This window comes from Gallus gallus, chromosome 4 (genome assembly GCF_016699485.2).
Source record: "Gallus gallus isolate bGalGal1 chromosome 4, bGalGal1.mat.broiler.GRCg7b, whole genome shotgun sequence".
Taxonomy (NCBI): domain Eukaryota; kingdom Metazoa; phylum Chordata; class Aves; order Galliformes; family Phasianidae; genus Gallus; species Gallus gallus.
In genome coordinates, this window is record NC_052535.1 from 36,481,549 (window position 1) to 36,496,674 (window position 15,126).

At 41.1% G+C, this 15,126-nt stretch overlaps 1 protein-coding gene and 1 long non-coding RNA gene across 15 annotated transcripts in view; one reads left to right on the forward strand and one right to left on the reverse strand.

The window, feature by feature from the left end:
• Positions 1-15,126, forward strand: part of GRID2 (glutamate ionotropic receptor delta type subunit 2) — a 696,754-nt gene that overhangs the window by 567,647 nt on the left and 113,981 nt on the right. For all 6 annotated transcript variants that reach the window (XR_212218.5, XM_015276600.4, XM_420483.8 and 3 more), the window contains one exon: positions 7,034-7,346. Coding sequence is in view for 5 of the 6 variants with exons in the window: in XM_015276600.4 (XP_015132086.1) it covers positions 7,034-7,346 (313 nt within the window). In the remaining variant the exon portion in view is untranslated. The remainder of the gene's footprint in view (positions 1-7,033; positions 7,347-15,126) is intronic.
• Positions 1-15,126, reverse strand: part of LOC107051766 — a 71,127-nt gene that overhangs the window by 32,021 nt on the left and 23,980 nt on the right. For 6 of the 9 annotated variants that reach the window (XR_005859402.2, XR_005859401.2, XR_005859403.2 and 3 more), the window contains 2 exons: positions 10,811-14,515; positions 63-563 (listed from right to left, as the gene is read on the reverse strand). This is a non-coding gene — a long non-coding RNA (uncharacterized LOC107051766). The remainder of the gene's footprint in view (positions 1-62; positions 564-10,810; positions 14,516-15,126) is intronic. The other 3 variants (XR_005859406.2, XR_005859404.2, XR_005859400.2) reach the window with 3 other exon arrangements.

Sequence of the window (15,126 nt, forward strand, 5' to 3'; positions counted from 1 at the left end):
AAAAAGGCAGGGTAGGAGCCCACCAGCCTCTCACAGGAAGGTAGACTTCACCCTGCACTCACCTCCTCCTCCAGCAGTCCCATTGCTGCCAGAACTCTTCCATAGTTTAGGAAGATCTTTGCTGTACAAGGCTCCTCAGCAGCTCTCCAACACCCAGCAAGAAAAGACAAAAAAAGAAAAAAATTAAACCAATCTCAAATAGTGCTTTTATCTTGGCCCTATTGCTGCTTTCCTCCTCCAGCAACAATAGGACTGAGGGGACACAGCCCCTTCCTGCTCACACTCACCACCACAGCACACACACAAAGCCCCCTTTGGGAATGAGGTCACACCAGGGCTGTGCTTGACCTCCCAGAGTTGAGCAGTAGCCCTTTACCTCAAAAAAGTTGTGTGGATACCCAGCAGCTCCAGTACTCAGGGAAAGCACCAGAAAGAGCACAGTGGGAGCCCAGCAGCCCTCTACCTAAGAGGAGCCCCCAGCAACTCCCTGGCACTCGCCACCTCCGTGATCCCATTACAGCTAGTACTGCTGACAGGAGTCTCTGCTGCAGTTCTCAGTAACCCTGAAATCAAAGACAAAAGAAAACAAAAGAAAAACCAGAGATTGAAAACACAGACATCAGGATACTTTCTTTTCAGTTCTACAAGCAATTTCTGCTTGGCTCTCCAAAAAAAAAGAAAGAAAAGGCGATGGGGGGGGTGTTGACAGCCCAGCAACAGCACCATGCTGACCCCAGAAATGCAGGGGAAGCTCAGCAGCGGCCCTGGACCAGCACCAAAATGAGCAGAGTTGGAGCCCAACAGCCTCCCATCCTAAGCAAACCACTCTCCACCCTGTAGTGGTGGATCTCCAAGGCAAAATTGCTCCCAACGCTACTTACAGGTTTAAGACAAACCTCACTGCCAGAGGCCCCAGAGCTGCTCTTAAATGGATGGTGTCTATTTAATCTTAGTGGATGATGGAGGATGTCCCCATCAACGTCCCACCGCGAGCCTGATGGCCGCAGATGTCACCTCAGTGGGCAGGAGGTTGTGGCAGCAGTGGGATGAAGGATGCGGGATTAAGCTGCAGGCAGAGGGAGTGTGAAGGATTTGGAGGTGGTGCTGTGTGTAGCCAGAAGTTGGACTCAGTGATCCTCATTAGATGTTTGATATGGTGTCACAAATAAAACCAATTAAATGCACCATTCCTTTCCCCCCGCTTTGCATCCTACCCTCTACTCTCAGTCCTTCACCCTGAGAGAAAGAAAGGGCTATGTAGACTCTACTCTGCTGCTGTCTCATTTGTGCTATGAACATATATATTTCATTTGTTCTTGGTGAACCAGCAGATGCTGTTACTACTGCTAGAGGTGCAGGTTTTAAAGCCGTAGGCTCCTATTTCCATTGTTTCTCTCTAAATAACTGCTGTAGACATTCTTGAAAAGAATTTACTGGTGGCTTATAGAAATGCTTTTTGCAATGTACAGGTGAGATTGAATTGTTCAACACCGTTGCAAAACATAAGGAGTGACGCAATCAGGCACAGGAATTATCATTAAATACCGGAACTACGAGGTGACAAAATGCAAAAATCAGGTCATGCAGAAAAGGAAAAAAGTGCAAAACCAAAAATTTTTGAAAATGGCAGTCACAAACCACGTGAACAGGAAAATCGTTAAAAAGCTTAACTTATTCTGCTTGCCCGAGCAGTACAAGGCCTGTTAGAATGGAAAACATCCACATGTGCCGTAGTCTTGACATGGTTTGTACATTTAAACTGTAGCGATAAGCTCATTTCGCCATTCTCCTTATCTCCTTATGAAGCCTGAAGGTGGAACGCTGTGATCATACGTGGTGAGCTGCAACCGTTGAGAAAATTGACTTTTCCTCCAACTCAGAAAATGTCACAAGTGAAATTTCCTTGTCTGCCGTTTAGACTAAGGCCACATTTGCCTTGTGTTGATTCATTTTTATCATTTTTCTGCTCCATGCATCTGATGTTGTACCATAACCCGCTCTCTCCAGTGCTCAGCAAAGGATTGTGCGAGACGCTGCGTGCCTCAGGCTGGAGGCATCCCAGTGCTAGGTGGCTCTGGAGATGGAAGTGGGCCGGGAACAATTTCTGTTTGAAATGAATGATTCATCAGGCAGCAATCACAACTACTGAAATCAGATTGTTCTACTGAAAAACATCTATGGTATTCTTTTCCCTTTACTAGCCATGGATTCACATAAATCTAAATAATGCCCTCCAGGTGGTAACCACTAGATCTGTAAATACCTGTCACGGGTGGAATGGATTTGCCGGTATGCTGTAATTTTGCTTTAGATGAAAATGAAAAATGGTTGTGAAATCCTTCTGTACAATTAGAAGACATGAAGTGTTAATGGAACTGCGCTTGGAATGTAAAACTCGTGCTTCCTCCGTATCAATTTTTTGGCATCTTCTTTACCCCTCGTATAATTAACAGAAAAGGTTTGTTCTATCCTCCACTTTTCTGTCCCTCTTGAGGCAAAAGAGAACCTCTGGGCGAGCGGCCAGTGTGTATCTACCCCTTACCAAGCGCAAGCTGTTCATGAAAGGCTGCTTTCTTATTTACTGCGAACTGAGTTCTGCTCCCAGAACTCACATCTCTCTCTGCTTGGCAACTCTATGAGGGGAAGCAAAGGAGCAAAGAATAGTTTTAAATTAAAGACCTAACCTGTTTAAAACACAGCATTTCCTTATTTTCCCAATCCAGTATTACATGACTGTCTTGCCAACGTGTGGAAGAAATCCAGGAACAGGGGGAGTGCTTTTTGCCTCGTAATGCATGAGCCAGAAATGAGTTAGGAATGGTGCATTTCTACAAAAGACAAGTCCCGCTCGAGCGCAGCAGAAAATTATTGTCTCCTCTTTGTGAGTGCATCACCTACAGAAGATGTCTGTGCCCGCTGCAGGAAAAGGGTCGGATGAAATGGTAATTGCTGCAGTGAGTGCATACTTTCTGTGTTAAGGACTGACAGATATGATCTGCATTAATCCAAATCAGTATGCAGATCGCCCGGTACCTGTGAGAGCAGTCTTGGGCTGCCAAGTGGCAGCCACATGGGATGGAAGCCCTGAACTGCAAACACGTGCCCTAAGCCTTCGCACCTCGTGGAGCTGAGCTTCTGCCAAGTTCTCCATTCCTGCTCCAAGGACAAGATGTTCCTGTACCCTATGGTTGCTGAAATAGGAGCCGGAACCAGCATTTCAGAGCAGCTAGCCTTTAGTTTGAATAGGGAACCCACTCTTCCTCCTCTTCACATTTCCACCCAATTCAGATTAGGTATATCCTTCCTACATGCACCTTCTTCTTTCAAAATACACTGACTGTAACATGATGCAAACTGGGTGTGTTAGTGTATCCTGCAGAGCTTCGGCTCACAGACGGGATTAGTTTGGAGAGTGGCAGCATTCACCGGAGAGGCTAAAGCCTATCTTAGGGAAGTGATGCTTTACTGCATATCTTTCTTTTGCCACGAGATATCATTTTGCAGCGCTTCCTTTGGTTACCCTCAAGGCCGTGTTACCAGAGGGACGAGCCTTCATGACAGGCAAAGGAGGTAGCAAACAGTTCTTCTGGCAGAGGACAGTAGACTTCCTAGTGTGGTTCTGGACACACCAGTGATATTTATATTTATAAGCCAGTTTCCCACATTGTGCCACGCCACTTCAATTGCTGTGACTTTTTTTCCTATGAGCCATCAAGAAGCAAATGACATGGAAACAGTTCCACTTAGATCTGTTGGAAATGGAAAGCTAAATACATGCCTGAGCACTTCCAAAGCAAACTATCAGCAACGGAAGGCTCTGTAAGGCTCTTCTCTCAAGCACTTCTTCCTAAGAGGAACAGTGTAAGAAGGCAGAAAGCATGCAGGAAAGCCAACGTGAGAAGGTAACATAAAACAACAGTTGAGGAAAAGGAGAATTATTTTTGCGGGCGTATTACCTTGAGTAAAACTATATCTGCAATTAATTTTTATGTGTCTGTGTTAAGGACTGCGTGGCAAGTGGAGCTGTGGCTTGTTGCTTCCAACGTTCAGTGCAACTGGATTCAACGTTAAGAATGAATTAACAAAAAATCCTCATGGAGGAATTTAAAGTCAGTATGTGTATTCTCCCCTGTTCTCGGTCATGTACCACAGGAATCATCTTAAGATGACTTTACCTGTATATAAGGCGTCCCTGCTTAAGCAGCAGAACAGGAGGATTTCAAACCATTGCTGACAAGCTGAGTCCGTGACAGGTAGCAAAGCTTTCAGGCCTATTTGTTCATTTATTTTGGATTTTCTGATTCTGTTAATGTTGATCGACAATGACCTCAGGAGGCCTGCTGTCAACTTATACAAATTCCTAAGCAGGTCACCTAAAGAAAAATAATGCCCTCTACTGTTTTCCAGGGAACCAATTTCAGGATTCACAGTTTCATTAATCCAAAATGTGCTAAAACAGACTTCTATGATGCTGACGGTTGATTTTGGCACTGCGAAAACTGAGTGGAGAATTTTACATGTTTATAATTCAGATTGGCAGCTTCATATCTAAATATTGACATAATGGTATGCGTTTGCTTTTCTCTCTCAGAAGCACTAAGTGAACCTTGAATCCTTCAAACTGATGTCTTCTCTGATCCAATTTGACGCGTTAATGACAAGCATTTAATTTTTTCCATCTTCCAATTTAATACATGGTGACAGATTCTGTACATAATTAGGAATGCTCACCTTCAGTGGATCAGCTGCTGAGTGAAGCTTAAGTGTGGTTCTGTGCTAAACGTACAGTTTTCTACTAATTTGGTGTTTATGATTTGATTTCCTAAGTTAGGAATGTGAGTTGTTGTAGTTCAGAGTAACCTTTATTTTATGGAAAAATGGCTAAACACAGGAGTACTGAGAAGTCAGGACTTCTCCCACTCCTTTCCATTTTCTACATTGCAAGCAATTTTTTAGATTGAGACATAACTACAACAAGATCACTGCTGCCGTATCAGATAGAAAATGCAACATTTCCATTAGGACAACGTTGCTCCTTTCTCGTAGCTGGCTGATATCCAGAGTGGAACTGTAATGCTGTGGAATGTGAAAGACTGCTCCTCAGGGATGTGAAAGAGAAGCAGTGTTTCCATAAATATCACATGCTGTGCCCTTCAGTGTATTTCATGGAGAAATATGCTCCTCTTCAAAAACAAAACAAAACAAAACAAACAAACAAACAAACAAAAAACAAAAACCAACCACCTGTTAATCCTCCAGATTTTTTTCCCCCTGAAACTGTCTTATACTGGTTTTCCTTGAAAGATCTTTAAACAGCTTCCAAGTACAACTTGAATGGTACTTCACAATAATCTAGCGCAATACAGAAATATTTCAGTGATGCATGAGGTTAAACAGCAGGGGTTACATCTATCACTTAGTGGTTCCATATGTCATCCCATTACCCATTTCATGCTTTCAGACACATTCAGGAAAAAAATAGCCTTATACACTAAATATGATTATTGTTGTGCTCGACAGTTATTGGTGCAGAGTGCTGGACTTTTAGATTTGGAAATTATTTTGAAAGTACAGTTTTGTTCACTACTGTGGAAAACATTTCGGATGATGTCTGCTTTGCAAGTTGCTCAGTGCAGCTGGGGCTGAACACTTGGGAGATACTGTGAATCACTCGAGTCATTTGTTGGCTAAAAGTTCTATAATTTCATAAGTTAATTTACGAAGCCACACTTTCAGCTGTGTACATCAACATAGCTTCATTTAAGATGCTACAAAACCTAAATTACAAATTAAATATGAAGATCTTATTCATGATTTATAAACTGGCTAATATTTTCAAGAGCCTTATTGCTTAAATCATCAGGCCCTCAGCTACTTTCTGCTGTTTCTCCAGACAACAAAAATTAAAATTAAGTACATCATGTAAACCAAAGACTTCAGTGCACTGTGATTAAACGTATGTCTGTACCGTGGGCAACAGAGTGTCTCACAGATGGTATTTTGCAGATGATTTGCAAATTTGATTCTAATCAGTTTCAGCTCCATAATTTGTCACTTAATGTTTCACATTTCTTAGGAGCTGGTAATCTCTGCCGCCTTTGGACAAGGAGAAAGAAACTCAACACAGTTAATAAAATTGACTCAGTACTGACACTTTGATGCATTTGTGCTCTCCTCGCCCCCTTCCAAAAGACCATGCACTGCTTTAGGCAGATCAGAAATGAATTAAATCAAACTGGTAGCATCTTTGGGTATTTTAAATACTTTTTTTTTTTTTTTTTTGTCTGAAAATATCTAAAATTAATGCTGTCTTTCTTCACTTTGGGGGCTTTTTTAAACAGTGTTACTGCATCTGCTTTCACTGCAATTCAAATTGTATCTATATGAAGGAAAACAGCAGCTGCTGTAGTTGTGCCTGCTACCTCTGGACACCTAATACCCAGACGTGCTATGGAATACATTGATTGGAAGGAGCTGTGCGTGCTACCTGCTGTTTTGCACTCTGTGCACTGCCGCCGAGGTTGATATTGTTCAGAATATCATGTACCCCAAACACCCCAAGACATATAAGATGCCCTTCATCATGCAGCAGCCCTTTATCATGAGCATCGTATCAACAAAGCGTTGGAAATCATACAGCTCTGTCAGGAACAAATTTCCTCTAATCAGAAATGCTGTGCACAAAGTCACAGTGACAATGATGGCATCACTAGTCCAAGAAAAAATGACCAGAAATAGATTTCCTTGAGCTATTACCCGCACTGGAAGTATTTTGATTTCTTGGAAAATAATAACTTGAAAAGCTAAGGTGTCTGAGTCCACCAAGCAAACTTTGCTCACAGAAGCTAAGAGAGGTGGTACAGCTGCTCACATTTCTTACTCACATTTCTGAGTTTGTATATATTGTGCCTAAAACATTGGCCTTGGCATCTGCTATTCCATACTAAATTTAACCTCTGCAGATCAAGGAGGAGCAAGGATCTTTTCTGTACCTCCTGTTCACGCATGTTATTCTCTCTTCCTCTTTCCTCAGAGAGCTGACATAGGGATCTCTGCCTTAACCATCACCCCCGACAGAGAAAATGTGGTGGACTTCACAACACGTTATATGGACTACTCGGTGGGCGTGCTGCTTCGGAAGGCAGAGAAGACAGTGGACATGTTTGCCTGCTTGGCACCATTTGACCTCTCCCTGTGGGCATGCATAGCTGGCACCGTGCTACTAGTAGGGCTGTTGGTCTACCTCTTGAATTGGCTCAACCCTCCTCGCCTTCAGATGGGATCTATGACCTCCACAACACTCTACAACTCCATGTGGTTTGTGTACGGATCCTTTGTGCAACAAGGTAAGAGACAGAGGGAAACCGAGATGACAGCTGTGTGTCTCCTATTGCCATCCTCCGTGAGGGACTGGGAGCACTGATGAGATGTGCTGTGAGTTTTCTAAAGCATACAGCAGCCTGGTGTGCAAACCATGAGAAGTTTTCTAAGTGCTACATGCTAGCTTGTTTTTTATTTGTAGTTGTCTAGTTAGAGAAGGAAGATTTCTAGTGCTTGAAAAGAGGATTTCTCATCACCTTCTCAAGAATTATTCATCCTTAGCGTAAGTGCTATGTTCCAAAGAAGTCTGAAAATGTTGGGGTTTGGCTTTTGAACAAACTTTAGATCGGTCACCACTGCTAAGTGATCTTACCATGTCTGATACACTTTCCTCCCTCTCCTGCTTTACCTCAGGTTTCCTCATATACCTCTTACACTCAGCCAAGTTACTCTGGCCTTCCTGGATTCTTCCTTCCTTCCCTGAAGCATCTAGCGTGGCCCAGTCTGGTTTATATTACCAAGTCTTTCACAGTCCATCTCTTCTGCATTTAATTGTGTATTCCAAAGGCATAAAGCATGGCAGACCTTGGCTTGGTATATACTTCTTAAAATTCTTATCTACAAATCAGAGTGATAATGCAAAGTAGAATAAGAAAACACAGCTTCATGTAAGATGGCTTGGGAAATAACACCTGACAACAAAATAAAACAAATACCTTCTGGTATTTATGCACATAATTATTTGTCAGTCCATACTATCACTGCAGATACATCTCCTTGTAATTCTACGGGGAATCTAATCTGCAAGGAACCGTGGCCACTACCGCCTCAAAACTCACAGATTTCACATGGTACACAATAGGAGAAATTATTTAATCAGTAAGGTAAATAGAAATTACTTTATTACCTATTAGAAAAAAATCAAATGAAATTCGTGACAATTGAAGATGTACACAAATGTTATCTGAAACTTCTAGAAGGGGGAAAACAACAACCAACACCATCACCTAGAAAAGAATAAAATCTGCATTTGTGAATGTCTGCAAGAGGCATGTTTTTAAACTCACCAACCTAGAGAGAACAATTTTGAAATTACCATTTGCATTTAGCAGTGATGGCCAACCAAGCAAAGCTGCAGATATTGTTTTATGTTTGTTTGGTGTTTTCTTGTTTTTTAATTATTTAAAAAAAACCACACACACACCCCCAAAAAAAACCAAAAAACTTTAGAGCCAGTTTAGTGCTACAATAAGTTTTTGAATGTATGTGGGTGGATTTTAAAGTTTTCTTCCCATCCAAAATATTCCCAGTGTAGCTGTTCAGGGAATCCAACTGTGAGAAAGCAGTTGGTCTGTTAGAGAACTAGACTCATTACATCTGTCTGCCTTTTAGGTTAAAATCTGTGAATTAGTTTATTTATTTTACTGCGTGAACATGAGGTGATTTTACATAGGTATATTGTTTGGCATTAGCCTTAGCACTTCTGCTGTACTCCCAACATCATCGGTCCCTAAAAGCTTTCTAGGAAACTGCCCAGCAGTGTTTTGAGTGGAGGGAAAGCTAGTTTAATTGCACACCTCAATGTCATTAATTATTATTTGAATAGTTTGCCTTAGATCTAACCAAGTCAGTATGTATTGTCCAGTTCCCCAAAGTTTCCCAAGTCATAGATCCAGGGTGTTAAGTTTTCAAGGCTTTGACAGAGACTCAGTATATATAGAAAAGGGCTTTTAGAACAGTCAGTAAAGTGAGTGTTTGGGAGGGCTGAATAAACACCTTGAATAAAGCACAAAGACAAGGAGGAAATTAGATGAAAAGAAATGAGATGAAATGACGAGGAAGAAAGAATACTTAAAAAAAAAATACTAGAAAAGTAGAGAAAAATAATTTCCTTGAGAAGATCCTTATCTGCTCTCTTCTGTTCTCTATGGTAAGAGGACTGTGAGATTTGGATTTGAATCAGGCCAATCAGCCTCACTGACATCTCTTAAAAGATGATGGAGCACGTCATTCCCAGTGTCATCTTCAAGCAAGATGACAGGAAAAGAAGCTGATCGGGAGTATTCAGCATGGATTTGCTAAGGGAAAATAATGCTTAGCCAATCTGATAGCCTTCTAAGCTGGAATGACCAGCTTGATAAATGAGGGGAGAAGTGTGGGTGTTGTCTCCTTTCACTGCAGCAAGGCTTTTGACACTGTCTCCCATGACATCTGCATAGGCAAGCTTGAGAAGGGTTTAGATAAAGGTGGACTGAGAAGTAGCTGAACAGGAGATCTCAGAGGCTTATGACTCAAAGTGCAGTCTAGTTGGAGGCCCGTAGCTAGCAGGGTGCACCAGCGTTCAGTACTGAGTCAGATCTTGTTTAACATCTTTGACAATGACCAGAGTGCCTCCTCAGTAAGTTTGCTGAAGATGCAAAACTGGGATGAGTGGCTAATACCCCTGAGTGCAAATGGGATGAGTGGCTGATACCCGTGAGTGCTGTGTTGTCATTCAGAAATATGTGGACAGGATGGAGGGATGGGCAAAAACCTCCTGAGATTCAACAAAGGCAAGTGCAGGGCCTTGCACCTTGGGAGGAATACCGTGATGCACCAGCACAGTCTTGGGGATGACCTGCTGGAAGGCAGCTTTGTGGAACAGGATCTGCTGGTCCTTGGGGACACCCAGCTGACCGTGAGCCACCAATGTGCCCTTGTGGCCGAGAAGGCAAATAGTATCCCAGAGTTCATCAGGAGCACTGTCACCAGCAGGTTGATGGAGGGGATCCGTCCCCTCTATTCTGCCCCGGTGAGGTCTGGCCTTGGAGTGCTGTGTGCAGTGCTGGGCTCCCCAGTATGAGGGAGACATGGAGCTGTTGGAGCGAGTCCAGAACAAAGCTACTAAAATCATGAAATGACTGGGGTATCACGTATGTGAGGAGAAGCTGAGAGTTAGGTCTGTTCATCCTGGAGAAGACTGAGAGGAGATCTAATCGGTGTATCTTAAGGGAAGGTGTAAAGAGAATGGGCTAGACTCTTCTCAGTGGAGCCCAGCAACAGTATTAGAGGCAAAGGGCGCAAACTGAAACCCAGGAATTTCCATCCTAATGTGAAGAAAAGCTTCTTTACTGTGAGCGTGACAGAACACTGACAGACTGCCTGGATAGGCTGTGGAGTCTTCTTTCCTGGAGATCTTCAAAACTCACATGGAGCTGGTCCTGCACCACCCACTCTGGATGTCCCTGCTTGAGTAAGGGGTTTGGACTATATGGTCTCCAGAAGTCCCTTTCAACCTGAACCGTTCTGGCTGTTTCTCTGTGTGATTACTGAAAGCCGCTGACTTTTACTCATTAGTAAATCGTGATTAGTAATAGCTGCTGGGACATGGTGGCTCAAAGCACTAAAACTGTTATGAGACTTCAGAAAAAAAAAAGTAATTCACAGAACTTAAAGGGTGTGTTGCATTTATTTAAAGAGAGATTTATTTAGAGAGATTTAGAGATCTTACCCCTCTACTGAGTAGATTTCCAGCACAACTCCTTACAGTCCAATAGAACAATTTAAAATGTGCGCTTTATTTCTGCATAGTGAGGGGTTGCTAATACAATACACCTCTCCTTCAAAGGAAACGCAGGAGGACAGTCTTTAATTTGCTAGAGGGAAAAATGACACAAATTTAGTAGCGTTGATGCTAAAATACAACAACCTTACAGATCAATTTAAATATAAAGACTCGGAAGACCTCAGAAATCCACTGTGAAAGAGTAATAGATCCATTTATAATGTCAGCCTGTGTTTCACATTCAATTTGAATATAACACAAAACTATATTAGCTGAAGCATTATTGTTTACTAACCCTTGTGAATACAGACAAATGAAAGTAATTTCCACTGACAGGCTGACTGGCTATTGTAGTAATTTTGCTTCTGTTTTCACTCATCAACTCTTCATTCAGCAGAAAAATCTGCAGGTTTTATTTGTTTTGGAATAGCCAATCTGTTGCTATTAATTGTGACTGGCATACTTTAAGTGCAACAGCATGGGGCATCGCAAATGCTGTCACGTTCATTTAAGAAGTCTTTCAGCTGTGGATTTAAAACATGACAAGGTACTCATTTCTGCCATCAAAACATACAGCCAAAGATGCTTTTATATCTTATGCTGAGAGCAGTAAGGCAACATCAACTGAGGATTGCTAGTGCTTTGATAGCGCCGGATTCTTTGTCTGGGGCAAGCCAGCACATTCTGGTGTTGTCTGTTCTTTCTTTCCTCTAGCTAGGTGGAAGATTTGCAAACAGGCAGCCTGGTTCCAGACCTGCCACAGGTGTAAAGAGGGTTGCGCTCTGCCAGCCTCATGCAGTAGCTGGAGCCCATCATTGCTGCAGCTTTCCTTTTGGGTATCAGTCAGGACCTTAACACACAACAGAAAGCCCTCTTACTCTTCTACCTCTTATCCTGCATTGTTCATTTCACTTTGATTTTTTCTTCAAGAGGAGGTATTTCTGAATTTAACTGGAAGGATTTTAGATTATTCAGCTCAAGATGCAGAGCTGTGTTTTACTTGTAAACATCCTTATGAAGGAGAATAGGTAGATAGAGGTCTTGTTTTTTGTGAATAGTTTGGGTTTTGTTTTTTGTTTTTGTTTTTATTTTTTGCTATAACAAGAAACATATTTAAAATGCTGAATCATTTGAGATTTTGCAATGATTCCAGCAAATCCAGTATTCACTATTGTTTTGTAACAAGGGTTTGACCACGGGTGCTTAAAGTATTACTCCCAAAAGTATTCTTCTGTTCAGAGATCTTAATATTCTCCCTTAAGCTAGCAAGGTTTTGAATAAATGGTGTGAAAGCATCTCTGAAGGGCCATCTTTATCCCCTTATGTTTTGATTAGTTTAAAATGCTGATCACAACTGGGGATTTTGATTGGTCATCAGCAGTGTCAGTAATGGTCAATTACGTTCATAATGCTCGGTAAATGAGCAAATCTTGCTGTTTGCCTTGTTTAAATTACATTTCATAAAAGCTGTAAGATAGACTTAAAGCCTTGGCTCCTCTAAGTCATTATTACACTTCGTGGATGGTTAAAGCTGCTCAGACTTCTCAGTCTTGTTCCTTGTATTACCACCCAAGGCATGATATACGCCTCCTGAAATGCGCTGCTGTTGCTTAATAAATTCCTCTATCTCACTTATCTTACTCTTGGTACATCCCTATCAGCAGGAAGCCATGATCCAATAACATACATTCCTGGTGACATTTCCTCTTAATTAACTATACACCAGCCTCTTTGTATTTAATATGCAGAGGAAACCTCTAAAAACCCTTTGAAAGAAAATGTGCACTCTTTCTATTATGTCTTCATATGTGATATTTAGTGGCGAAAAATCTTTATTTTCTAGAAAAATCCAGAATATAAGCTTTAGGTCTAACACTTAGTGCCCATTTTAGTCTGCTTCCGAGCTTCTAGCTAACCACAGAAACTTCATTTAATGTCTTGTGCCTCCCTTCTCAGTTACGAAATAGAGATGTTACCTACCTTCCTCTGTAAAAACATGCTTTATGTCTTCTGATAGAAAGCAGAACTTAAATGCCAGTCTCTTTAATTAATATTAGTTATAATTGCTCTTCAAACTTATGCCAGGACTTGACATATTCCAGTAACAAGGAGAATAGATTGACTGAGCCTAAAATGCACTTACTAATTGAGTACTAAGCTGGGAAAGTGAAAGGCAGATAGCAAACTTCTTAGGGAAAAGCCAATTTTTTTTTTTCTAGCACATACACCAGCAAGTATACTTGTTCTACCTTAAAATGTGAAACTTCCAAATTCACATTTTATTATACTAAATCTAGGCATATGTATTAGTGTGTATATGTACTTTCATGAAGCTATCTCTTTAAAACAGGTACTACAGCCTTGTAGTACTTGTACTCCCTTTCCATGACTTAATTGTTTGGCCAGCCCCGTTGACAGTACCAAAAAACAACTACATTTTGGCAGTTTTGTTATATGTGTCAAATGTGTTTGGAAACTACAAGAAATCAGTGGAAGTGACAAAATATACCAAAAATTATTCCCATATACACAGTACGCATTTGCAAACATCATCTGTGGCCTTATGTTCGTGCCACTTTCAGAGGCATGTTTGACTGTCTCTTTTTGAAAATATAATTCCGAGGAATAACCACACATCAAGTAAAACTTTCAGTAGTATGGACATTTGTTTGCAGCAGTGTGATAACACTAGCATTAAACTGCCAAGAGATATGCTTGGATTTTTCCCTAAATTGAAGTTAAGACTCGGGCAGACCTCAGAGGCATCTAAAATAATGGATTTCTGTAACTTGTGTGCACCTGCTTTCTTAAGTAATAGCACTGAGTACGTGAAGCAGTATATTTAGAGATGTGTCCAACACACTTTCTGAGAGAGTGAACGGCACTGTGAAAGCCCAAAATCACCCTTCTTCCCATACGACTTGTTCCAAGACCGATTAATTGTGAGAAACGAATATCTGTCTGTCTAGGGTATAAATGTTGAGCAAATCAAATGAATCAAAAGGAAAACTAGAATTGGATGTCTTCATCTTCTTCCATCCTTTTAGAATCACATTTACTCAGAATAATTTCTTTAATTGATATTATTTCTAATGTGATAACATTTTCTACATTAGTAAAGAATGGATAAGTTACATCCAGATTAAGTAATCAGTTTTGAATTTTTGGAGTTCATCTGTGTGTATTATGTATTTAATGGAAGAAATGAAGAACAGTTTAGCCAGGAACTGAGTGATTCTTGCATTCAAAAGGAACGTGACCCATGCTGTCATTGCAGAGTTGTTTAGAAGCTGAAGAAGGAAGCCTTACTTGTCCTGATAATTGATTTTCCTGCCCAGAAGCTTGCACTTAAGCTGGCAGCGTAGGGTGTTCAAGGTAGGGAGGAAGTAGGATATGAGTTATGGCTTTATTAAAAATGCTCCCTTCTGCCAGGATGAGAGCAATTTCATCTACAGACTGATGAGACTTTTTCGGTGGGGATTATCTGAGGCACCAGATGAACATGAGCTTAGAGGGGAACCCGTGGTAGTTTTCCCTTGTTTTTCTGGTCAGTGGGGAGTCCCTCCTCTGCAACAGCTGTGTCACAGCTTTATCCGCCCACAAGGCTCTTCTTCATAACACCAGTTAGGGGGGATGTGCCACGAAAATCATCTGCAACATGTAAAAGCAGGAATAGCAAAAAGATTTTGTAGGTCCTAGCAAAAGCATCTCCCTTCTTCAAATGTTGAGAATTTTTTCCTCAAATCTCTTCTACTACTAAAACATGAAGAAAATGAATTTATTATTTTTTATTATTAAAATGCATTTACTATATTATATTTAAATATTTTATTAATATTTAGTAGTTAAAATTAATATTGAAAAGAAAGAAATAATGATATAAGATTAATCTTTCAAATTTTCATTTTGTCAGCTTCCCAGAATACAATTTAAGGATATTGTCTTCACTATGGCAGCATCCTAAACTGGGAGCCAGCTGCTGCCTCATTCTTATTATTCCACCCTCAGAAGGGGAGGAGAGATTGCAAAACAGGACATCACCTTTCCAGTGCTTTTGCAGTTAGCAAGAGATGGTGTTGGGTAAAAAATGTGCAATATCTCATCTGCCAGACAAAAACTGAGATAAAGTATAGTTCTGACTGAAGTGTTTGCTTCCCCCACACTGGGACAGATAACAGTAAATGGGAAAGAAAGAAAATCTTCTGTGAAGAAGCTGTTACAGTCAAGTGCAGTCAAGTGAGAATGTTAGTTGTGCATGCCTA